We start from the raw sequence: 24,291 nt of genomic DNA, 5'->3' as shown, positions 1-24,291 counted from the left end.
AGACAAAGTCAATCACCTCCTAGGAAACAACCTTAAAAAATCCACCAAGACACTACTTATAGGTGACCTTAACTTAGGATTCAATGATCCCAAGGATAAAACTGCTATCTCCTTAGCCAAAGACATCCAAGACCTAGGCTTCTCCCAAAAGATCACTTTGCCTACTCACGCAAAAGGACGCATCCTAGATTGGATTATAGACCATAACTGTAACACAGACATCACCTCCAATACCAGCCTCCCATGGACAGACCACAACCTTCTCCTATTTGACATCCCTGTCACATCAAGCCCCAAAGTGCCTACTAAAGCACCAGTGACCTTAGCCAGAAGCACCAAAAAACTCACCGCTGACAACGTCGATGCACTCCTCAATCTGCCATGCCTAGCGCCCCCGTTCTCCACAGACCCCAACATCCTCGCAGAAATATTCAAAGACACCATTACTATGGCTGTTAACACTGTTGCCCCATTGGAAAACAAAAAAGAAAAAAATCCTTCCACTCCAACTCCTGGTTCACAGAGGAACTTCAGACCCTGCGCAAGGACAAACGCATAGCGCTCAAAAACTGGCAGTCTAACCCCTGCAATACCACAAAAGCCAACTTCAAATCCATAGCAAAAAAATACAAAGACGCAATCTTCCTTGCCAAATATGAAGCCTACAACCACCGCATCGCCTCTGCCAACTCTCACTCTAAAGAACTTTTCAATATATTCAAAGAACTAACCGTACCACCTACATGCCCTGATGAAATCATCAAAGACGAGGCATGGTGTACAGGCATTCAATCAGCCATGCTTGCAAAAATAAACCTCCTCCAAAGCAAAATATCCAACCACTTCAATACTCTACCTAAGCAAAGCGCGCATGCACAGATAAAACCCAAGGTAAAAGTAGGAAACATACCCAAATTTGCATTTACCAAAATCTCCAAAGCAGAAGTCAGACATCCTCAGGCACCTCAAACCCTCACAATGCAAGGGTGATATATGCCCCCCTCAAATCATCAAAGACTGCGCTGAACCACTCGCCCCTCTTCTCACAGCATTTATCAATGCATCCTTCACAACAGGCATAGTTCCCGACAGCCTTAAAGAGGCCTGGGTACGCCCTCTCTTAAAAAAACCGACACTAGACCCTGCCAACCCTAACAACTACCGACCAATAACCACAGTCCCTTTCCTCCTGAAACTACTTGACAAAGTCGCCCACAAACAGATTCAACTATACCTCAAATCTAACGCTATCTTGGGAAAAAGACAATCTGGGTTCCGCAAGGGACACGGAACTGAAACCGCACTTCTAGACCTAAAAAACGAAATCACCAACATCCTAGATAAAGGTAAACCCGCCCTCCTCCTTCTCCTTGACCTCTCAGCCGCGTTTGATTTGGTAGACCACACTACACTTACCAGTCACCTTACTCACGCTGCACACTTCTCAAATGACGCAGCATCTTGGGTAACCTCATTCCTGGAGGGCAGAGCTATGAAAGTGTTCTCTAACACAGCTCATGCAGCACCCTCCATCATCCACTGCAGTGTCCCACAAGGTTCCTGTACTGCCCCCACGCTCTATAATCTTTTTACCAAGCCTCTCTTTGATAAACTAGACGGGCTAGGGATCACCTACACAAATTATGCCGACGACACGCAGGTTCTCCTTCCCTTGACAGGGAACTATCACCAAGACGCCACTACCCTACAGCAAATCTACGCTACCATACAAGCATGGATGGCTACCAACGGCCTCTGCTTGAACGGGGACAAGACCGAAATCCTCATACTAGGACAGAAATCCACCCTCTCTAACCTCAACCCACTGTACATCAATTTCAACAGACAATTGTATCATCCCAGTGCTATCCTCAGTCAAAACACTGGGGGTTCACATAGACGCCACACTATCTATGGACAAACAAGTCAGCGCCATAGTCTCAGCCTCTGCACTGAGCACCACACTCATTAACGCAATAAAACCATTCCTAACCAAGGATAACTGCCTCTTGTTAGGGAGAATTCTCTGTTTAGGCTGAATTTCCTAACCTAGTGAGTCCCCCAGCAGCTTTGCTGGATTTCTGGAGTTTGTTTTTTTCCATCCTGCCAAGAGTGAGACTCTTTTTCTCCCACTCTTGGACATGAATGTGTGTAATTCCTTTGAATGTCAATGTGTTCCATGGACTATGGGGTCTTTTACTCCATAGGGTCTCATATGTTTTTCTATGTGTGTTACACCGCACCCTCCGTGCCGTAACACTGGGGCGTCCTAGAGGATCCCCACCATAGACTCCATACCCTGGGACTGACTACTGTCTCCCAGGGCATGTAAAGTCACCATTGGCTTTACTAGACCTAAATTTACTAACAGAACTAGTACAAACCATCCTATTGTGGACGTACTGTTCCGTCCCCCCTCGTCGAGTTTTGTCTGGTGGCAGTGGAAACTACTTGTTATATTCGACCCCGAATATAACCCTATGGGATTCTTCCCATTGTTGGAGGTTAATACTTTTTCTCGTTAATCTCTAACATACCACCGGTTTATTTATCTTAAATAAATCTATCGGTTGGTATTTTCTGCCAGAACTCGGTTTTTAAAATGGCGTCTGTGTTCGTCTCTGTGACTCCTAAACCAAAGGTTGAGCCCTTTGTTCCACTTTTGGCGGGCTTCTACACAGAAGTCCTCCAAAGTGGTGCCATTCTGTCTGGGTACCACAGGGGGTGTGGGAGGGGGGTTTAGGCACCCTGGACTGAGTTGCCTTGCCAACTCAAGTCGCACTCTGGTGTGATTGGCCCAAGTGGTGAGCCACCCCGCTCACCACTTAGCGTGTTTTGATTGACAGCTAGGCTGAATGAATGGGGGTTTTCTGCATTAAAGCAGGGCTTTTGGGACTGGATCTTCAGAAGTCGCCACAGGACCTAAGAATCCGACGAGGGTAAAGCTGAGCCGACCTGCAACGACGACACCTCCGGTGGAGCCCTGCTGAACCGACTCACCACTTCCCGACGACAGAGGAGATCTCCCCGCCGGAGAGTCTCTTCCCCTGACTGGTGGGAACAACCAGTCCCCTTTGCTTTTTCTTCGTTCCAGGACGTAGTGGTCGAATTTCCCGTGCAGAGCACCACGGCAACCGGATAGCCACTAACCCCTGTACCGCGACCAAAAGGTGGTGCCATGTGACTGAGCACTCCGCGGCTGGTCTCTTCCCTGGTGGTGCAACGATCTTCAACTTTCCTTCGACGATGAGATCATCTCTTCTCTTGGCAAAGCCCCAACTTGCATCCACCACCAGGAACAACTGCCCCCGCAGGAGCGGTCTCTCCACATACAAGGTACCGTGTCCGCTTGGCTTCCCTTGTGTCGGTTAGTGTGGGGTGTCTTAATCCTCGCCTATCCATTGGGTCGCCTCCAAGCCTTCTTAACTTTCTGTTCTGAACTGGTCCAACCTTGCTGTGACAATTTGCGCCAAAGACTCGAAGTGCATTTCCGCTGTGATACTTTTTGGAACATTTCGCCTTGCCTCTCTCCGAGTGGGCCTGGCCTCTGAACTTTGCGATCTACAGTAGACCCTGCCTTACTTGCCTTGCATTTGTTCGTAAAAGTGTTGGTACCGAGTTGATTTCATACCCTGCCTTTTCTCTCCCGTCCTAACGAATACTAGAGTGCCATCTAGGTTAAAGCATTCACCTCTGTCTGCAAATAAGTGGTGCCGTTGAACCTAGACTTGTTGAACTATTGTTAGGGGGATTGATTTACTAATAGTAATTGAAGTTGTTTGCCGTATTAGTGCCAGTGTGTTTTCCATAGATGTGTTTTTATAAATAAATAACTATACATCTTTACACCGAAGCTCTGTTCCGTGTCTGCTTGTTCTACTGTGTAGATTGCCCTATTTTGTATACTCCACATACTGCCTAATTCTTCTTGAGGGAAGTCTGACTGCTCAGCCACAGCTACCAAGTGAATCTGTGTGGTACAGACTGCTACCAAGTGGGTTTACTGCCAAACACCTGTAGTCCTAAGCCTTTTGCAGTGGTCCCAGAGGGAACTGCACAGGTTTCCGCCTAACACCTCTCCATCGCCCGAGCAACTATAGGAGCCAAACTAGGCTATTGTAATGCGCTCCTAGCCGGCACCTCCAAAAAAAAAAAAAGATCTAGGCTCCAAACAACCCAAAACAACACTCTCAGAGCAGCCCTTAGCATACCAAAAAGAGAGCACATCACACAAGCCAGAAAGACAGCTCACTGGCTTCCAGTCAAAGACCGTATCTCTTTCAAAATTCTCACAACCACCCATAAATGCATCAACCTCTCAGCTCCCCCTTACTTATCTGACACGATAGGTAGATATCAATCCACGAGACCAAGAAGAGCACAATACACGAATCAACTAGCAATACCTCGCATCAACAGAACCAAGGCAGGAGGCATAGGCTTCCCCTTCCTCGCACCCAAACTCTGGAACTCTCTGCCTTCTGACCTCAGAGCTGATGCATCTCTCTTCTCCTTCCGAAAAAAACTCAAAACTGTCCTATTCAACTAACTCCGTATCATGTTCTACTGCTGCTCAATGTATATCTGAAAAAGTATATCTCGTCCAATGTAACCGTACGGACATGAACTGTATGTAACTAAGTATAAGCAACACTGTAACTAGCGCCACGATGTCCTCGGCCTGCTGTGCGCTCAACAAATGCGAATAAATAAATCATCCTCTATTCAATGTAGACCTTTCATTGTCAGTGAGAACTTGGTTAGACAGATTGATTACTAGATTCTGCACTAGTTCTTGTTCTGTTGAGTCCTCGTGCTGGAATCGGTGAGTCTTTTCATAAGAGTGTGCTCTATTCCTGCCCCCAAGTCTGCCTCCTCTTCGTCCTGAAGAAGTTTCTTGTATTGGCGTACTTTGCCCTAAAGGGTCTTGAAATCTAACTTGTTTAACAATTGTTTGTTGGGTATATTGATTGGCTCCTTTATATCTCCTGATCTCTTCTAGAAATCCTCTTCTGACACTGTTAGCCCCTTGAGCTCCCCTCTCACTATTCAGAGTACCTGATCCTGTGGCCACAGCCACCTCTTCTTCTGACTCTACATCAGAGTTTCCAGGTGCAGTCAGCGGTGTATTGCTTCCTACATACGATTTCCGATTGTCATCATATGTAGCTTGAAAAGTGTACACTCCATCGTTCTCATAGTCTCCATCATCCCTGAAATACTTGTGAAACCTCCTTAGTTTGATCTCATCTTGATAGTCTTTCAAAATTGAATACATTTTGTTATAATTCTTATCTTTAGGGCTCTGCAGGCTACTCGTGTCTGCAATTTCTTGCTTAGTTTGATAAATTTGGATTTGTACTGGGGCATGTTCCCTATCTGCATGTTCTACTTAGAGATGCATCATTGTTTCTGAGCTCCGTGTTAAATTCCCGTCCCATTACTGGGCAAGATCTTGGTCTTCATTATTGCTAAAGTCTGGAAAAATAAGAATTCGTAGAGGTATTTTATTATTTTCCAAATAGTTAGTCAGAGATGCCTTCTTCCAATATTTGTATAATTTCCCTCCTGGCCTCCTGACACAGCCATGCCAGGAGCCTCCCCGGCTTGTCCCCTCCCCGTGCAGCCTCGCATTGTATGTTGCATAATCAAACTTGCCCATCCTATCCCAGTCAGCCATACATTTCTGCTTCAGTACACCCGTAACCTATACTAATACTAAGTAAGTCACCTGGTGCACTAATATCAAGAAAGCTCTTTCTGACAAAATTGAGCTCTTACAATCTAAAATAAGAGCCCAAAATAAAACAATCTGGCTACCAACACACCCCAGCTCGCAACTCAAGGGTACGACGTCCTTTCATCGCCTGCTTTTACATTGCCAGGCTGTTAAACGTGCACACTACATCGAATGTGCTCATCAAATTTTCGAGGGGGTGGTGGGAAAGGGCAAAGAAGGGTTTGGGCGGGTGGGCAATAGTAAAAAAATAAGTGTGGGTGGAGGGTGGGGGGGGGCAACCCCCAACCAAAAAAAAAACCAAAAAAAAAACAAGCACATTCAATGGAATGTGCACGTTTAAAAGCCTGGCGATGTAAAAGCAGACGATGAAATCACATGGAACCAACTCGTACCCCCACCTGACAAGCATGACCTCTTCAAGTTCTCCCCTCTCGCCATTAAGGATCTCGAGGACATAATCATGAGCCTGAAAGCATCTAGATGCCTGGGTGATGCCTGCCCAAAGGCACCAAAGGATCTTGCGCTTTTTGTTACGGCATTCATTAATGCATCTTTTGCAACTAGCACAGTACCGACTAACCTGAAGGACGCATGGGTCCTGCCACTCTTGCAGAAACCTTCCCTCAACCCAAACATCCGGACACATTACAGACCTATTACCACTGTGCCCTTCCTACTTACAAATCTGGACAGGGCTGCTTACCTACAGGTCCAGCATCACTTGGAAAGCAACATTTTACTAGGGCTCCGACAATCAGGTTTCCGACCCAGATATGGCACCGAGACGGCTCTGCTAGACCGCGTAACACAAATGGAGATCATAAAAGATGAAGGCAACCTAGCACTCCTCTTGTTACTAGATCTATCAGCGGCCTTGGACTTGATTGACCACAGTCTTATTCAACCACCTCTCCTCTACAGCGCATTTCTCTGAAGAAGCCACCACCTGAATTCAATCCTTCTTAAACAACAGAGCTACTATTTTTAAACCAACTGCATTCGCCATACCAGTCCCAGTCACTTGTAGAGTCCCCCAGGGATCATGCGTCTCCCCCACGCTCTACAATATTTTCCCCAAGCCCCTCTTTGACGACTATTTGGGTGTATCCTGCACAAATTATGCGGACAACACCCAAGTCCTTATTCCGATTTCTGGCGACTATAACAGACTCCAAATGCCTAAACGACATCTACCCAATCATTCAAGCTTGGATGGCCAAACATGGACTAGGTCTCAATGACAACAAGACAGAGCTGCTCCTTGTAGGTACCCAAGCTAGACTCAACAGACTGGACAAACAATTCAATTTATTTAATATTGACGGCAATAATATCAGTCTCCAAAGATGTCAAAACCTTTGACTCTTCCATCTCACTGACAAGACAAATTAACGTGACTGCCTCCACCACTTCTTACACAGGCAAGCTAATTAACGCCTGCAGACCGTTTCTAATCACAAGTCATTGCATCACTTTAGCCAGGGCGCTAGTCAATATCTAAGATAGATTACTGCAATGCCCTCTATCTTGTCACCAACCAATCTAACTTAAAAAGTTACAAATTCTCCAGAATAACACACTCAGATCAGTGACTTACTTACCCAGATCACATCACATCTCGGAGCGGAGATGCAGTGTACATTGGCTATCAGTCAATCAAAGAATCAAACTCAAAACTCTATCACACACATTCAAATGCCTATACGATCTAGCACCCAAGTACTTGTGCGACAAATTCACACGAAACAGGCCTGATCGACCAGCCAGATCCTCACAATCCAACTGCCTTATCGTTCCTAGGTTTAAGCATCAAAGGGCAGGAGGTATAAGTTTCCCGGTCCTAGCAGCGAAAATGGTAAGTACCATGTTAAGGTCCCATCCGGGAGCTGGGTCAGCTATCGGGGGGTGTATTCTCTTTATTCCCTCCATGAAGGCCTTTATAACAGGGATCTTCCACCACGACACCTTTAGTTGGGAAGTGGTGTATGCAGAAAGTGCCGCTAGGTGGACTTTAATGGAATTGAACACTAGACCCGAATCCAATAAGTGGGTCAGGTATAGAACAATATCTGTGGGAGAGCAGTCAATTGGGTTGATGCCTTTCCCTCTGCACCAGATGACAAATCTCCTCCACTTGCTAGAGTAGCAGTGGCGAGTGTTAGGTTTTCTGGCTTCCCTGAGAATGTCCATACATCTCTGCGGGAGCAGTAGATGTCCGAATTCTATGATCTCAGGAGCCAAGCTGCTTAGTTCATGTCCTGGGGGCATGGATGCAGAGTCCTGCCCTTGTCTTGTGACAGCATGTTGTACGGGCAGGGGAGTTTCACTGGGGGAGATAGAGACATCTCCATCAAGTGAGCGAACCATGGCTGTCGGGCCCACATTGGGGCCACTAGTATCATGGTAACCTGCTCCTGGTGCATCTTGTACACCACTTTGTTGAGAAGGGGAGTCGGGGGAAAAGCGTAAACAAATTTCCCTGACCATTGAATCGACAGACCGTTCCCCTTGGACTGGTTCTGGGGGTACCTGGAGGCGTAACTTTGGCATTGTGAGTTCTCCAGAGTTGCGAACAGGTCTATTTCTGGAAATCCCCATTGCGTGAAGACGTCTAAGACGATGTCTTCGTGCAATTGCCATTCGTACTCTTCGGGCAGGGGGAAGTCTCTGCTGAGTTTGTCTGCTAGCAGATTGAGTTCCCCTGGTACATGTTGTGATAGTAGGAACATGTTGTGTTCGAGAGCCCACTTCCATATATTCTGGGACAGCTTGGACAGTCCTGGAGAGTGAGTGCCCCCTTGCTTGTTGAGGTAGTACATGGCTGTGGTGCTGTCTGTGAGGACCATCACTGTCTTTCCTTGTAAGTGTTCCTGAAAGGCTTTCAGTGCTTTGAACACCGCTAGTAGTTCCAGCAGGTTTATATGCTTGGATGCTAAGTTCGGAGTCCACACTCCGTGAGCAGTCTGATGGGATAGGTGAGCCCTCCATCCTGTAAGGGATGCGTCTGTGGTTAGAGTGGCTTCCACTGCGGGTGTGGCAAAAGTTTTCCCTAATAACAGGTTTTCTTTTGTCCACCACCGTAGCGAGAGAACCAAGGTCTGCGAGACCACCACTAGATCGTCCCATTGTCCGCTGGCCTGACACCACTGGCTGTAGAGCCACTCTTGCATTGGGCGCATGCGCAGGCGCGCGTGAGGTACCAAATAAATACATGACGCCATCATCCCTAGCAAGCGCATTGCTTTGCGTACCGTCACCTCTCGACCTGCCACATAATGGGGGATCTGAAACAGCATGTTTTGGACCCTCTCGTTGGAGGGGAAGACGAGGCCGTCCTTTGTTCGAATTAGAGCCCCTAGGAATTGTTTGATTTGGCTGGGGTCTAAGCTGGACTTCTTTTCGTTGATGGAGAAGCCCAGTTGGGACAAAAGGTCTACGGTCTTTTGGGTATTGGAGAAGCATGTTTCGTAAGAATCCCCTGTTATGAGCCAGTCGTCGAGGTAAGGGTATACCGGGATGGATAACCTGCGCAGGTGGGCCGCTGCCACTGCCAGTATTTTCGTGAATACCCTTGGTGCAGATGCTATCCCGAAGGGTAGTACTCTGAACTGGTAGTGTTTGTTCTCTATCTTGAACCTGAGGTATTTTCTGTGCGCTGGCAACATTAAAATATGAAAGTATGCATCTTTCATGTCTAGTGTTGTCATGTAATCCCCCTGTGATAACAGTGGGATTACTTCCTGTAAGGTCACCATACGAAACTTTTGGGGTTTGACAAACTTGTTCGCTGGGCGCAGATCTAATACAGGGCGCATTGTTAAGTCCTTTTTGGGTACAAGGAAGTACACTGAATAAATACCTTCTGTTACCTGAGATAGGGGGACAGCCTCTATAGCTTCTTTTTCAGTAGCTCTTCTACTTCTTGAAGAAGAATAGTGAGGTGTTCCGGTGTCATGCGTCGGTTCCGTGGGGGTCTGTACTTCGGGGAACCGTTGAATTCGATGCAGTATCCATGGGCTACGGTGGATAATACCCAGCGGTCTGACGATATTCCCTCCCATGCTGAAAGGAACGATGTTAGCCGGCCCCCGACCGGTGATGCATGGGAGGGGACCCGAATCTTCGGGTCATTTGTTGGTATTGGGCGTGGAAACTTTGGGGCTGGAGCCGCGACCTCTTCCTTTGCCACGGCGTTGGCCTCTTTGACTGAACTGGGTGTTGTTACCCTGGTTAGAGGGCCAGTTGGTAGCAGAGTAAAATTGCTGTTGGTTTTGCTGCTGGCGTTGGCCACGAAAGGAGCGTCTATTGCCATAGCTGCGTAAGAGTTCCCTCTGAGATTATAGCTAACAGGCATGAACGCAGGGGTTCTGGTGCGTCCTCTGCTTCGCTGCGCAGCTTGCTCCACTGTGCATCTGCGTAGCTAGCTAGTAGGGAATTGTTATTTGCAATCCTAGTTGAGAAGGCGGCGGAGGTCGTGATTCTCTTCCCAAGTGCATAGAGCTTCTTGCCCTCTTTGTCAGGTGGTGCCTCACTAGTGGATAGTGGTACCCCGCTCTTTTTCTTGTATTAGTAACTACGAGGGAGTCCGGAATAGAATGTCCTCTGATGTACAAAGGGCAGAGGACGAAGGGCTGAAGAGCTTTTCTATCCGAGGGTTGACCCCTCTGACTAAGGCCGGATTGGAAAGGGAAGGAGTTATTCTTCTCTTTATAGAAGCCAGGAGCGGAATAGACTGACTAACAGGGGCTTTCTCTTTAATAACTTTCTCTACAAAGTCTATGTCAGGAAGAGTCTCCCCTGTGTCTATTTCAAAATGCGCTGCTGCCTTGCGCAATAGTGCATTAAGTGAAGGTTGGTCATCTATGGGAGAGGTGTTTCCAATAGGTGAATCCTTGGGAGGAGAAGGGTGAAAGACATCAGGGTCTGAGTGCACTGATGGGGATTGCCAAGGCTGCACTGATGGGGATTGCCAGGGCTGCGAGTTAGCTGTATCTTCTTCAAAAGCTCCTGCACTAGTGTAAGGATCTTCTTCAAACCCCTCTTCCTCATGTTCTTCCTCTCCACCCAAACACTCATCTTCCTGGAGGTATTGCTCCTCTTCAGTGAGGTCATATGCGTCTGTAGAAGGGGGAAACAGCCTAGGAATCTTGACCCTAGGGTCATCCTGGGGCCATTCTCTTGGTCTTTTGGGTGTGGGTGGGTTTTGGCTTCCCAAAAACCTTTCCATTTTCTCCATACAAGAATGGAGTCTTTCAAGGGTCTCATGGGGGACCCCTGAATAGTCTAGAGGGGGGAAATCAGTGTCTTCACCTTCAAAACGCTTAGAACGCTCCCACAACGTTGAAGAAAGGTTTCCGTCGCCCTCTGAAAAGCCCTCCGGTAGTTCAGAAGTGTCCTTAGATGAAGGGGGCAGTTCCTGGCTACTCTTGCGCTTTTTCGGCGTTTCCATAGCTTTTTGTGCGGTATTCGACGTTTGTTTCGTCGTCCGCTTACGTTTGTCTTCGGAAACAATTCTCGCCAGGCTCTCGACAACAAGTTTGTCAGTAGAGGGCTCTGGTGTTGACGTTGCCTGCGTTACGCGTTGTTCCTCGACGGCCGCTCTATGGAGCGTTACGTCGGATGATTTTGAGGTAGCGCCCGTGTTTGATGAAAGCCCAATCGCTGGTCGCGGCTGCGTTTGCGGGTGGGGCTTGAGACCCTTACGGTCTGAGGTAGACGCCGGAGTGCCCTGCGTCCCGGCGCTGATGGATCCTTCGTCTTCGACGAAGAAGAGCCGTGGGTTGTGTGCTTAGGCCTATGGGGTCTATGTGCGTCCTTGTCGCCGGGGTGTTCATCCCCATAAGCAGGGCACGAGCCGAGCCTGTCGGGGCCGGGGACGGACGTCGAGGAGCGCGAGCGCTCCTTCTGGGGGTTAATGACTTCCGTAACGGACGTCGAGTTATCACCCTCCTCGTCACTTTCTGTAACAGCGGCGGCGGGTGAGGAAACTGACTTCGACATAGCGTAGTCCGCCCACCTCTTAACTTTTCGTTCTTTAAGAGTTCTTGGTTTCAAGAGCTTACAGGCCGTGCAGCTGTCCTCCTTATGATCGAGGGGCAAGCAACGATTACAGAGCTTGTGTTTGTCCTTCCAAGTGTATTTGCCCCTACAGCGAGGGCAAAACTTAAAAGGTGTCCTCTCCATAGCTGAGGCAATAATAACTGGTGATAACAACCCCAAGGGAAAGATAGGGGAGAAAGAAAGACATTCTCAAAGGGAAGATAAAAGTTTGAACCCCCACTCTCCCTACTGTATGTTGGCCGGCGAGGCCAGGCCACGTGTTCGGCAGCGCCGAAGGATCTCCTCCGTCTCTTCCCCTCCGTCGAAAACTTGCTCACAGCTAACGTTGAGGGGAGGGATCTTTAACAATATAATAAGTATAATTAAGGACTGAGGTCCGTAGTAAGTATTTGCAATGTCTCTCTAGGAGCTCCGCGTAAGGCGACCAGAAGCTGGGCGGAAAAAAACAATCTGAGGAACCTCGACGCATGAGGGATTGTGGGTACAACGCACGTCACTATAGGGATAGTGTTACAGACACGCCTTGTCGACGTCCCCTTTTTCGACTACGAAAAACAAAATGCAATACTCCGCAGTCACCACTGGATGTCAGACCTATGCACAGCATGTGATTCTAAGCAGATTAACAAACATCAGAAATGTGTTTTCCAGTGTATCCTGTTTGGCTGGAGCCGTGCAAGGGTTCTCAATGAGGGCTAGACCCTCTTCCCAGACGCTGTACAGAAGGGGTACTATCATGACCGTCTTCCTCTTGGCCTCGCACCTCTGGTACAAGAAGCCCTCCTTCTTGGTTCCCTCGGGAATTAGCTGGAATAGCTTGGAGGCTCTGGATATCATGGAGTGGAACGATCCCACCTCATCCGATGGCGACACCCTATGTGGAGCATCCAACTGTTGAGATTTGCTATCCACTGCAACGATATCCTCGTCGTCATCATGGCCGCATCTGTCCCCATACCCGTGTCTGGGTCTGACGGGGGAGAAGGGACCCAACATGGTGGCAGAGGGTGAAATAAGGGCGTTGGATGACGCTTCTCTTCTTTGCTGGTGGCTGATCGATCGGGGGCCTGAGGTTAGCCAGGTGCCGGAGCCAGAGGCATCCTCATCTGGATCTCTGACACCAAGGTATGCAGGGTCGACAGAATATCCAAGGAATTGTCCCTCGGCTGTGAAGGCGGAATTGGGAAACTAGGTCCTGTGCCATCATCATAGTCGTCGTCGTCGCTGTCCTCTTCAACATCCTCATGGACCGTGTGTAAGGTCTCCTGGTCTTCGTCGTCCGTGGACGAGAACTCCATGGCTTGGGCAATGACCTGTGGGGACCGTACCTGGCTAGGATCGCCAGAGTGTGCCTGCTTGGGCTGTTCAGCCTTCTTCTCCTCTGTCCGCGGCTTCTCGGATTGCTCATGTAGTTTAGCCGGTGTCGATGATTTTCTCTTCGAAGAGGAACTCGATTGCTGGTTGGCAATGGAGGCAGAAGGTGATGTCGATTGTGCCCTATCCACCTTGGGAACTGCTTCCGCGGCGAATCGGGGGCACTCGGACTTGCAGCTCTTGGCCTTATCTTGGGCCCCCACGGATGAGGCGCCCTCAAAGGACTTGGAAGACCACTCCTCAGAACGGCAGGTCCAGGGTGAGGCATGACCCTGCTGGGAGCATGGGTCAGAGCCCTTGACGTTCAGCCACGCAGCCAGTCTACTGTGCCTGTCCTTCGACGTCTTCTTGGAGAACCCGAGGCATATCTCACACTCCACTTCCTTGTGTCGTCAGGAGAAACAAAGAACACACAGGAAACACAAAAAACATACAAATAGCTTGGAGAGCAAACTAGAGAACGCCCAACACTGAAACGTGCCGTACAAATCTGAAGATGGCTGCCAGAGGAGGGGCTTAGAGAGAGTACTGTCATTCGATGGGGGTAGTATGGCCCAGGGGACAATGATTGGTTTAAAGGAGAAATACAGTTTTTAAGTGAAAGTGAAACTGTTTTTTCTTTTACCAAGGATTCCCAGCCCGACGACGGGGAATATTCAAGAGCATGTGAATGCATGCCAGACCCTATGCAGGACAAGTAAGCTTTTAGCTAACAAGAACTGTACACCAGCATTCCTTTTGTCAGCCTTTCCCTTTGTGCTCCAGTTATTCTAACCTTGTGATTTCTCCTTAGGTGTATTTGGGGAATGTGCCTGTCCTAACCTCTTGGTCTTCCCTACCCATAACATCGTCCTAGCAACGCACACCGGGGTGATCTTGAACCGAGGAGAACATGGTTTGGAGACAGGTAAGAGGAGGGTCAGGTTTTAAGTGAAGGTTTAAGCTGTATATTGTGTGCCTGCCTACACTTGTCTCCTTATAAGGTCTGTTGGAAGATCACCCCGCTACACTAAGCAGGTAATTGACAAAGCTATTGAGGCCACGCACATTTCATGTGACTGTGAGAACTAGGTCAGTCAAGAGTCACCAGCAGCATAAAAGGGAGTCCACCATCATGGCTCCACAGGGCAGTCCGAGTGGTGGGAAGCACTAGCCCGGCAGTTGTGTCCAGCAAGAGTCCATTGACAGGACTCCAGGGCTGAGAAAGACAAAACACACACAGCAAATCAACCAAAGGCAGGAAAGAAAGGAAAAAGGAAAGAAAAAAGAAATAGAAAAACAGTCACTCAAGCTACATAAAAGCCCAGCAGCGTGTGGCATATTCAGGCTCAGCCGCATCTCCCACAAGTCTCACAACCTAACTCCACCAAGGCAGCGAGCAGCAGCAGACCAAACTGGTGTCAAAAAAAGAAAGTCAGCAACTGTAGGGGTGCAGCAGCAGCAGCAACAGCAACAGCGGTCAGTCAGCCAGCCGATGTGGTTCGCAAAATTAGCAAAGCAAAAACTCCAGTTTCCTGCACTTTGCAAATCCTCCGACGCCTCTGGTTACATCCTGCCAACACCAACCCTGTAGTACCCAGTGTGGCAGTCATGGTCCCTCGCTCTGCCTTGTCGGGGGCTGCGCAATTCCTCTCGAGTCCATCCAAGCGCACACCTCAGTCGTGTCCTCGAAAAAAAAGAAATGTTGCGCCGTTATACAGCACCTTGAGTTTAGCAGGGTAGACCAGCATGCATCATAGGTTTGCTCTTAAGCAGGCGTTCCTTAATGGGGTGAAACATAGCTCTTTGTTTTTGTACCTGCAGTGTATAATCAGGGAAAATAGTAAGTCTAGAGGAGGCCCTCTCAATGGTGCCCCCATCCCTGCCAAAAGCAAGAATTCTTTCCTCATCTTCATAATTCTGGATACTTGCCATCATTGGTCTTGGGGGGGCCCGGGAGGCAGTCGTGTAATAAGGGATCTGTGCAAGCGCTCTACTGCAAAGCCCTGATAGAGGGTGCCAGGGCCCAGCTTCTGTCAAAGCAAAGTTTCGACATATCCCGTGGGGTCGCTACCCTCCGCCCCCTCTGGCAGGCCCAGGATGTTTCTTCTGGCCCTGCATTCCGAGTCCTCTGCACAACACTCAAGGACCTTAATCCTGTCTGACATGTGCATGTGCAATCGACTGTACGCTCGTAATATTTGTGGTATTCTCACGGACCTGGGTTTCACTGTGTTCACTCGGTCAGCCAGCCAGTGCCCGTACGTCCTGCCTGAGCAAGCCAACACCCACAAAAACTGAGTATATCTTGTGTTCCAATGCTGTCTGTAATGCAGCTATGGCAGCCAGGACCCAAGAGAAACCCTGCTGGTCCTCAGTGGGGGGAGGGCACTGCGACAAGTTGATCTCCAGTTGGGGTACCCGCACCATCCTCAGTCCTGCGGGCATAGGCCTCCATCATGGTCTGCCTAGAGTGCCCCTTGGTATGTTTCCCAGGCATGTGTGCACAGGCAAGAGTGCCAATACAGGTTGCAGTTCCAAACAGCGAAGGGCGCCACAGAGCCAGCAATATGGGTTCCCTCAAAAGGCCTATGGGCTTGGAGGCCGCTAATATGTCACTGCGACTCTGGTAGTGAAGCCACCCGTCCCCCCCCCTAGCCACTACGCAGCCCAGTGGTACCTCCACAGCCACCAGTGCAGCCTGATCGGATGGTCAGCCAGCAGATGCACCACTGCGGCCGCAACTCCACTCCGACAGGTGGCAGAGAGAGAGAGGGTATAAAAATGTTTTCTATTTTTTTTATCCTTTCCCCTTCTGTTCTTTACATTTCACTCCTTTGCCAGGCACAGTCCAAATTCTCCTGGGCCCCGTGCGGCTGCAGTCTGCAGTCTTATCAAGGCGCCCCTCTAGGACACTTGAATCCCCCAGGAGAGCCGCTTTTGCACCTTCTGTTAGCAGTGTCCTGAGGCAGGCGGCTCCCAGAGCTACATACCTCATGGGGCAAGCCACTGCAATTACAATTTGGGCCTCAGCAATGCCTGTGGCACAGTCCTTCCAGTCTGCCTCAACTAATCCCGTGGCACAGTTCCTCCAGTCGGCGTGTCCCAGGGTGCCAGGTCCAATAGGTCAGGCCGAAGATGGTCCACTGCATCAAAAAGGGCACCGGTGCGCCAGCCACCCGCTTGGCTCGTACATCAGGCGCACAGTCGCCGCAGATACCCACACAGCTGCCACACAAGCCTCTGGCACTGGAAGCGGGTCGCTGCACCGGAGTACAGCCCTCAGTTTTACCGCACACCAGGGTGCCGTCGTCAGCCAAAGGACCTACAGCGGCCCACAGCGCGAGTTGCAGCGTGAGGCGCCCAGCCTCCAAACTTACACAGCTCTGCCGTGTGCTACCAGCGCCATCTTGCCTCAGGCTCTGCCAACTTCAGCCAAACCATGCATCCGCAGGCAGCTTCTATGGGTCGTCAGTGACACAACGGATGCACTCCCAGGGTGATCCGACACACGGAACAGGTCAGAGAAGCTATTTTTTAAACAATAATTGACCATGAAAGGCGAATCAGCTATCGGATCGGGCAGGAGCAAGCGGTGGATGTGTCCTCACTGCATGGCCGCTAGCCACACACCTGTCCCCTCCACCCTCAAGTACGAATTATGGTTACGAGAGGCCATAAACCTGGTACAAAGGTTTGCAGTGAACAACCAGAAGGCAAAAGAACACTTAAACAATGGAACGACAGACAGGGCAAGAAGGGTCGCAAAGTCACCACAATGATTAAGTATGGATGAGTAAGCATTACTTACTAGACTATCAGTTTCCGGATCTTCACAGAAGAAAGGTTTGCCTTCTTTGTCTTGCTCCCTGACAAAGTTTTCAATATCTACATCAAAGCTGGCGGAAGTCGTGCACTCCGACCCTTGCGTGGATCCCTCACACTTTTCAAAGAGTAGTGCCAGCAGTGGAAAGAGAGGGTGCCTGTGGTGCAACATCCAGAAGGAAACAGTTACACATTTATACAAACTGATAGCATTACCCCCCCACACCCCAAGCAAATATACAATACTTTAAAAGACAACTCAGGCCACCAAGTATTCATTCAGTGTTTTTTACATCATCAGCATACAGAGAGAACAATTAAGTAGAGCAAGGGGAAGAGGCAAAGCTAAGTGTAGAGGGAAAGGAGAAAGGGTAGAGAAGGTTGGACCAGACTACCAGGCTGGGGGCAGAGGCCTTGTGATTCTCCTATGGGAGACTGAAGTGGAAAGAGGCCAGCGGGAGGAGTAAGGGTTGCGAGGACCACAATCAATTCAGTCCTGTGTTTTGGGCTGCTGAGGCAGAAGTGAAAGAGGGACAGGTGAGTGGGGTAAGTGCATTCATGTCCAGAGAGAGGGAGTCAAGGGGCAACTGGGTGTTGGGCCTTACATTTCACAGATGAATAGTGAGAGAGATATTAGGGAAGGAATCATTTGCATCAGTGCACAGGTGAAGATCATCTTCAAGGCAGCTGCTGACTCAGAAACCTAAGGATGGAGGCCAAGACTTCTAAGGTAAGGAAGTGTTGTGGGGTCGTTGAGGCATGTCGTCATTGAGGAGGGATCTGGGAGAGAGGAGTCAGGTCAGAAATTGACAAAGATAAGAGGACCATAGAGTGAAGGCAGCATGATTGGTAGAAAAAAAGGAAACCGAAAACCGCCATCCCGAGTTTTTCTATTTAAAATAGAGTTCAGGAATTTGGCTCTTCTGCCTAAGGCTTCCAGAGAAATGCATGAAACAGGTCCCTGATCTCGTTCACAAGTTTGTGCCACAATAGAACTGATAAGGAACTTAAATAATACAAATGTTTTACAAGGATTATAAGGAAGGCATGGTATCAACAGTAAGACAGACACAAGTGACCAAACGGTTCAAGGGTGTTTATTGAACTTCAATTGGATTTGAAAAACAGCCATTTAATTCTAAATCTAAAGATGGGAGCAAGCTATGACCATCAAATTATAATAACGAAGTCCTAGTGGTGTCTTCTACAAATTAAAAAGGGCCTATACTAATAAACCTGTTGTCAATCCTTACCTCTAATACAAATAGTGTGGGAAACAATGTTATGCAAAAAAAGTGTTCAAAAAATAATATGTCAGGATATTAAGCCGTTAGCTTCCCTTGCCCATGTTTTCAGCATAGGACAAGGCGACACAGTCTACCTTAGAACAGTCTCTGGCTTCTCTAGCACGAGGGCCCAGTTTAAGACACAGGTATTGGGGCCTTCTGTTCCAAAGTCTCTTTGCCATTCAAAGGGCCTCATAAGTTTGCCGGTCCGGGAACTATGGTACCAGTAAGCTTGCTGGTACCGTAGTTCCCGGTCCGGCAAACTAAGAGTTGTGCTAGCGGGTGCCTTTCTGCCTGCCAGGTCTGAACTGGCAGGCAGAGCGGCACCCGCGAGCACAGCATGTCGGATGCACCGGCACCGTTTATCCTGATTGGGAATGGGGAAGAATTATTTCCAGCGTCCATGAATGGGCAAATACCGGGTCCAGCAAGGCCGTAATGACCCAGGAATTGCCCATTCCTGGACGGCATAAAAAAATAAATACTGGCAGCAGCCATGCCTGTATTACAGGCAGGGTTACCGCCAGCCTCCTAATGAGGCCCTGATGCGACAGACACAAAAGTTCCTTTCTCCTCAGGGTTTAACTAGTACAACTTCTTCACTATTCACCCTGGGTTCCACTTCGCCGGGCTCATTCAACATACGATTCTCAATTTCGGATGATTCTTTGCTCACCCCGGTCCCCCTCCACTGGGCTCAGACCCCAACTTCAACACAATGTTCTCAATTGGTCTCCCTTCGCTGGGCACGGACCACTGTAACTCAATTTCCAAAACTTTACTTTCTGTATCAAAGATTGAAGACTTTTGAATGTGGACAGGATTTTGCTTAACCCTTTGCAGGACCACTTCGATTGACAGTTTCGTTTTACAACTCTTAACTTCACGTCTGCTGCTTCTCGGCTTGATACCTTACAGAGGCCGGTTGAAAACCCACGCAGTGTCGGACCACTCTGTCAAAGGTATCGTATCTCAGTTCAAACATTCATCTGTAATTTAGCTTTGCTTGGGTCTTTCAGCCCATGCTTCTTAACGATGTTCGTTCCAGTGTTCGTTAAACAATGCTGCCGCTTGCAACCTTGGCTTCAACACAGACTGGTCTTGTATCGGTCTCACCGACTCACCGGCTGTGTTGATTTCTTGGTCACTCTTTGTTCTTGAAGCCAAGGACAGTAGCCCGCCTGCTGATGCTTCTCCCCGACTCGATCAGCCATGTAGGAGGAGAGCGGTAACCTCCGACACTCAATACAGGACTCTTCAGCTGGGTTCCCTGGCCTTACGCTTTCTAATCTGAAAGCTGGCTTTAAAGTAATAGTTCTTTGCAGGGAAGGTCAAGGGCATCTCCCTTCTTACGATTCCCTCTGGGTTGGCCGTCTTTCTTCCTTCGTTCAGCTGCCCTCTCAAAACTATCCTTTCATGTGCTTTGCTCGCTCAGAATTTGCTTTCGTGCTCCGCCTTTTATCCGTGTACGGAACTTTAATGTATGTATTTATGCTTGTATAGCGCCGGTAGCCCGCAGGCATCAGGGCGCTCTGACAATACAACACATGTATAGTGAGACAGAACCTCACCAATTCCTAACCCTGTGCCAGCATTAGATGATAAAAGACTACATTTCTTATTTGAAGAGACGTGTCTTGAGACGTTTCCTAAACGCCAGATGGTTATTTTCTGTTTTCAGAGACTCCGGAAGGATGTTCCACTGTTGTGGAGCCAAGACCACATAGGACCTAATCAAACCAGATTGAAGGTGTGTGTAATTTGGACTAATTGCCTGACCTCGCCTGACCAATGCATTGAGACACAAGTGTGTGTGTAGGAAAGGGGGTGGGCAGAGTTCCCAAGTATCCTATTTGGTAGGATGGGGTAAAGGTGTTACAGGGAAGGGGATACTGCATCTCGCCATCCGTTGTCCCACTTCTACTTCCTGAAGAACCCTCACCCAGGTGATCCACCGCACTTGTCCTCCCCCAGGAACTGGATCCAAAAGCGATGGCCATTTCCTGGCAACCCAGATGACAGATCCTGGGGGACTAGTGAGTGAGACACCTTGTGGTTTCTCACAGGGTACATATTTGAATAGCAATCAATCACTACTAGAGGTACAAGTTGAGTTTGTCCGATTTCTCTCAGTTTTCAACTTCTGCAATATTGACCTTACATTTACTGACATCAGAATAGTTACATCCTTCACCAATTATATACTGAGGTAATCAAGACCGTCCCTATTCCACTCATAGCTGTGATGGGTAAATAGGCCTCTGTAGCAACAGGAGTTAAATGGAAGCACTTTAGTGTTGTCCCAGTTGCTCTTATGGCCAGAGTTGCCGTTCCCATAGCAATCCAGAATACTCAGTACCAACGGGCAGGAAGCCTCTGGGTCTGAAAGCAAATATAGCAGATCATCCTACCAAAGCAACAGACGATCCTCTACAATGCCCACAGAAATGCCCTTAAACCGCTGATCGAATCATGGCAGAGAGGGGCTCCATGACCAAATCAAAAATGGGCAAATGGCCTGGTCTTGTGCCACTCCTCTTTGTACAAGCATGTTACAATGCAAAGTAGGAATCACAATGTATTATTGTACTTATTTAATAAAAAATCCAATTTAGTGCAAATATATGTATTTGTTTTAAACATGTTTTTGTTTTTTTTTTATCGCCCATGACTACAGTCGATGCTTTGGGGTAGAGTGTCTTAAATATGCATAAAAACTTGTTCCTACAAGGAACATTTTCCATTTTGCAGCTTTCTTTTGATTGATTTTAATGGAGCCTCCAGCATACTGGTTTATGATTTTAGTCTTGTGGTTGTATTTGGGTAAGGGAGGCACTCCTAGCCTCACTCACCTACTCAGCTCGTTTGTTTTGGGGGCATTGGTCAGTCCTAAGGCTGCCAGTGCATGGGGAGTTTTTTCTCCATTTGATTTTCTAGTGCTATAGTTTTGCAATACAAGCCACCTTAAATGGGGTATTACAGGCACACTGTGTCCCTTTTTCTTTGCAACCTTTTTAATGTTCAGTCGATGCCTAGGACAGGCTGGTGACAGTAAACCACGTTGTTCAATTTATTCTGGCACAATATCGTGCACCTTCGTTTTTACTGTGATAATACCATTTTCAATCGAATATACTCAAATTGGCCCTCTTACTTCTTTCACAGGGTCCTGCTCAGGACTCATAGTCAGTACTTTGGGTGAGTGAAACTGGTGGAAACTGGGATAGTGGGGCCATGTGCCTGGAAAACTTGTTTAAATTCTCATACTCTTGGGGGCTCTTCCAGCGGTGACATGCAAAGTTCGTTAACTTTTCCCCACTGCTTTCCATACCTGCGTCGGTTTCAGTACTCTGTGAAACCAACCATTTCAGGACTTACGGGTGTCTCCAGATGAACAGCAGCTGTGTTCTGGACGGTGCAGCTTCCAACGGTAAAGGAGCTTGTCAGACGGATCCCGCCGATCCCGGCTACTCTCCAGTCTCTGGTCTCGGCATCCCCGGCCCACCACTGGTCGTCAGTGGTCACGCCATCTGAGCAGTTGGTTTTCTCACCACCGAGACTCGATCCCTGAACGGATCCTCTCACTCGGTCAAGGCACCCGCCGCCCAGCCTGCAGCTAGCTGGTTTCTCTCCACACATGCCACCACTGCTTATGCGGCTCGACGTGGCTCTGCCCCTCCAGGACGGCGATGCTACATTGGTTCCAATTCCCCTTCATATGGAACGGATACTTCATACGGAATCAAAACGTGGAGGATGAATGAAATGATGCAGAGCAGGAGCCTCAAGCTCAATGAACGTGCTAGTTGTTTTGTGAAATCACCTGTGAGTGGGACATTTAAAAATGGAAAACACACTACGAGAGAGCACTCAGGAGAAGACACTGCATCTCCCTTGGGGGCATGCAGAAGCTGGAGGCATGAGCTGGTGTGGCAGGGCCCAGGGGCTTCCCAACAAAGAGGGACCGAATCGTTGCGAGAGCAAGCAGGGCCGCAGAAACGACAGGAACCACAAAACAATTCCTGGGCGTTCGGGAGCTGGAGGAACCGGGAACTGCAGTCGTGCATAAGCAAAGCCACAGGAGAAGGCAGGAAGATGTCAGGGTAGTCCAGAGTGGAAGGCAAGCAGCAGATCTGCGCGGTGTTATTATTATTATGGTATTTATTGAGCAAGTACCTAGCTTCGAGAAACAACAGAGTGCATTACAGAGGAATACAAAAATACAGATGAATAACAGAGCATGTTTCAGAGGTAACAGATATACAGAAGGGGGTAGGATACAGAGGGGCACAGAGGAGGGGTACAGCTGTACCGGGTGGCAGGGCAGAGAGGCACGGGCCACATCTAGCAAGTCAGGTCGCGTAAGGGGCGATGTGATGGCCTAGGTGTTGAGGTGGAGAGATTCGTTGGAGAGGTGGGTCTTGAGTTCTTTTCTGAATTGTAGGAGCGTGGGGCGTGTCTGATGCCGACGCGGAGGAGGTTCCATAGTCTTGGGGCATAGGCAGAGAAAGCTTGGTTTCTGGTCCTTTCCTTTTTCCAGCAGCGTATTTAAGTCTGCACGTGTCCTGGCCTCTGGTGGTGCGCGGTCCACCGGAGATGCAGAGTTTCTCTGCAAGGTACCTGGGTGACTTGAGAGTGCCTGCCTTTTAGATGATGCAGCAAGACTTGAAGTTGATTTGTGTGTGCATTGGGTGCCAGTGAAGGTCGATGAAGGCCGATGAAGGCCGGGGTGATGGGGTTGTATCTGTGCAGACCCTTTATGAGGCGTGCAGCCACGTGTAGGACACTTCTCATGGGCACAAGGGAGGACGACGGGAGGACTTTGAGGATTGCATTGCCCCATCCAGGTGGGATAGGACCATTGCTTGAACGGTGGATCTAAAGCTGTCCAGAGTGAGGAAGGGTTTGACTTTCCGCCGGAGGAAGAGTGGATATCAAGCTGTCTGAATTTTATTAGCTATGTGTGTCTTGAAGGCGAGAGGTTTGTCGATGGGAACCCCAAGAGGCCCAGAGACATTGCGAACTCTATTGACTTAAGGCAAGAGCCCTGAAAGGTTTCAAGGGCAACCCTTTTGAGTTGAACTCTTTTGAACTGGCAGAACGACACCTATTGGTATGACTACCTGAAACCAGCTGTGGTTTACATTTCCTTTCTTTTCTTGAGTCACCATTTGTCCTTAAAGAAAATCCCCCATCACATTTGGTTTAAGAGGGAGGGCAACCGATGGAGTGGTACCCCTTTCTTGTCAGATATATGAATCCAGACCCACCGACGGGGTAGAACGGGTGTTACTGCCTAAGGAGGGGGTCAAGGAATGGAGGTGGAGAAATAGGTGGGGAAAAGGAGGAGAGGCCGTGTCGTTCAGAGGGAGACTTTTGAGTAATGGGGGAGTGAGGAAAGAGAGGGCCAAAAAGTAGTCTGTTCATCGGACAGAGGCCTTGGAATCCAAACATAGTAGGAATAAGCAGTACCATGTGAAAGGGGGTGGGGTGGGTGGAGGTGGTTGAGTAAGATGGGGGTTGGCGGGGGGTTTCTAGTTATTGGTGTTTTCTTCTGTTTTTTGAATCTGTAATGCTGCAAGGTTGTAATATCACATTCCTCTGCAAAACAAAATAAAACCAATGTGAAGAAAAGAGGAAGAGCAAGCATAGGTTTGAACAAAGATGAACTATGGTTTTGCACTTAGACATCAACAGCCCTTAGATGCATCAGTTGAGGGAATAATCCCCTTAGAGCTAGAGCCAGGTAGGCATTACGTAGAAGAAGTCAGAGGATCCAAAGTTAGGAGCCCTCCCGTGACCTGCACACTATGTAATGTTGTCAATAAAGACATTCAATAGATTTGCATGTGATATCACATGTCGAGCACATTCAATTGAAGTTCATAATAGATTAAGAAAAAGTAGAATTTATTTAATTCAAAGAGGCAGGGCAACTATTACAATAGTTGCACTAAATTATGGGACAGTTATTGATGAAAATATACAAAAGAAAGCAACAACAAAAGAATAATATCCATAGGTTAA

The 24,291-nt window shown here is 48.5% G+C and overlaps 1 protein-coding gene across 2 annotated transcripts in view; it reads right to left on the bottom strand.

The window, feature by feature from the left end:
- The window catches only part of PKNOX1 (PBX/knotted 1 homeobox 1), an 817,124-nt gene that overhangs the window by 509,441 nt on the left and 283,392 nt on the right, over positions 1 to 24,291 (bottom strand). For both annotated transcript variants that reach the window (XM_069635659.1, XM_069635660.1), the window contains one exon: positions 16,965 to 17,136. In XM_069635659.1, coding sequence (XP_069491760.1) covers positions 16,965 to 17,136 — 172 coding nt within the window. The remainder of the gene's footprint in view (positions 1 to 16,964; positions 17,137 to 24,291) is intronic.

Source organism: Ambystoma mexicanum, chromosome 7p (genome assembly GCF_040938575.1).
Source record: "Ambystoma mexicanum isolate Mex_15411 chromosome 7p, UKY_AmexF1_1, whole genome shotgun sequence".
Taxonomy (NCBI): domain Eukaryota; kingdom Metazoa; phylum Chordata; class Amphibia; order Caudata; family Ambystomatidae; genus Ambystoma; species Ambystoma mexicanum.
Note: the sequence above shows the minus strand (reverse complement) of the source record. Positions and strands in the feature narration are given on the sequence as shown.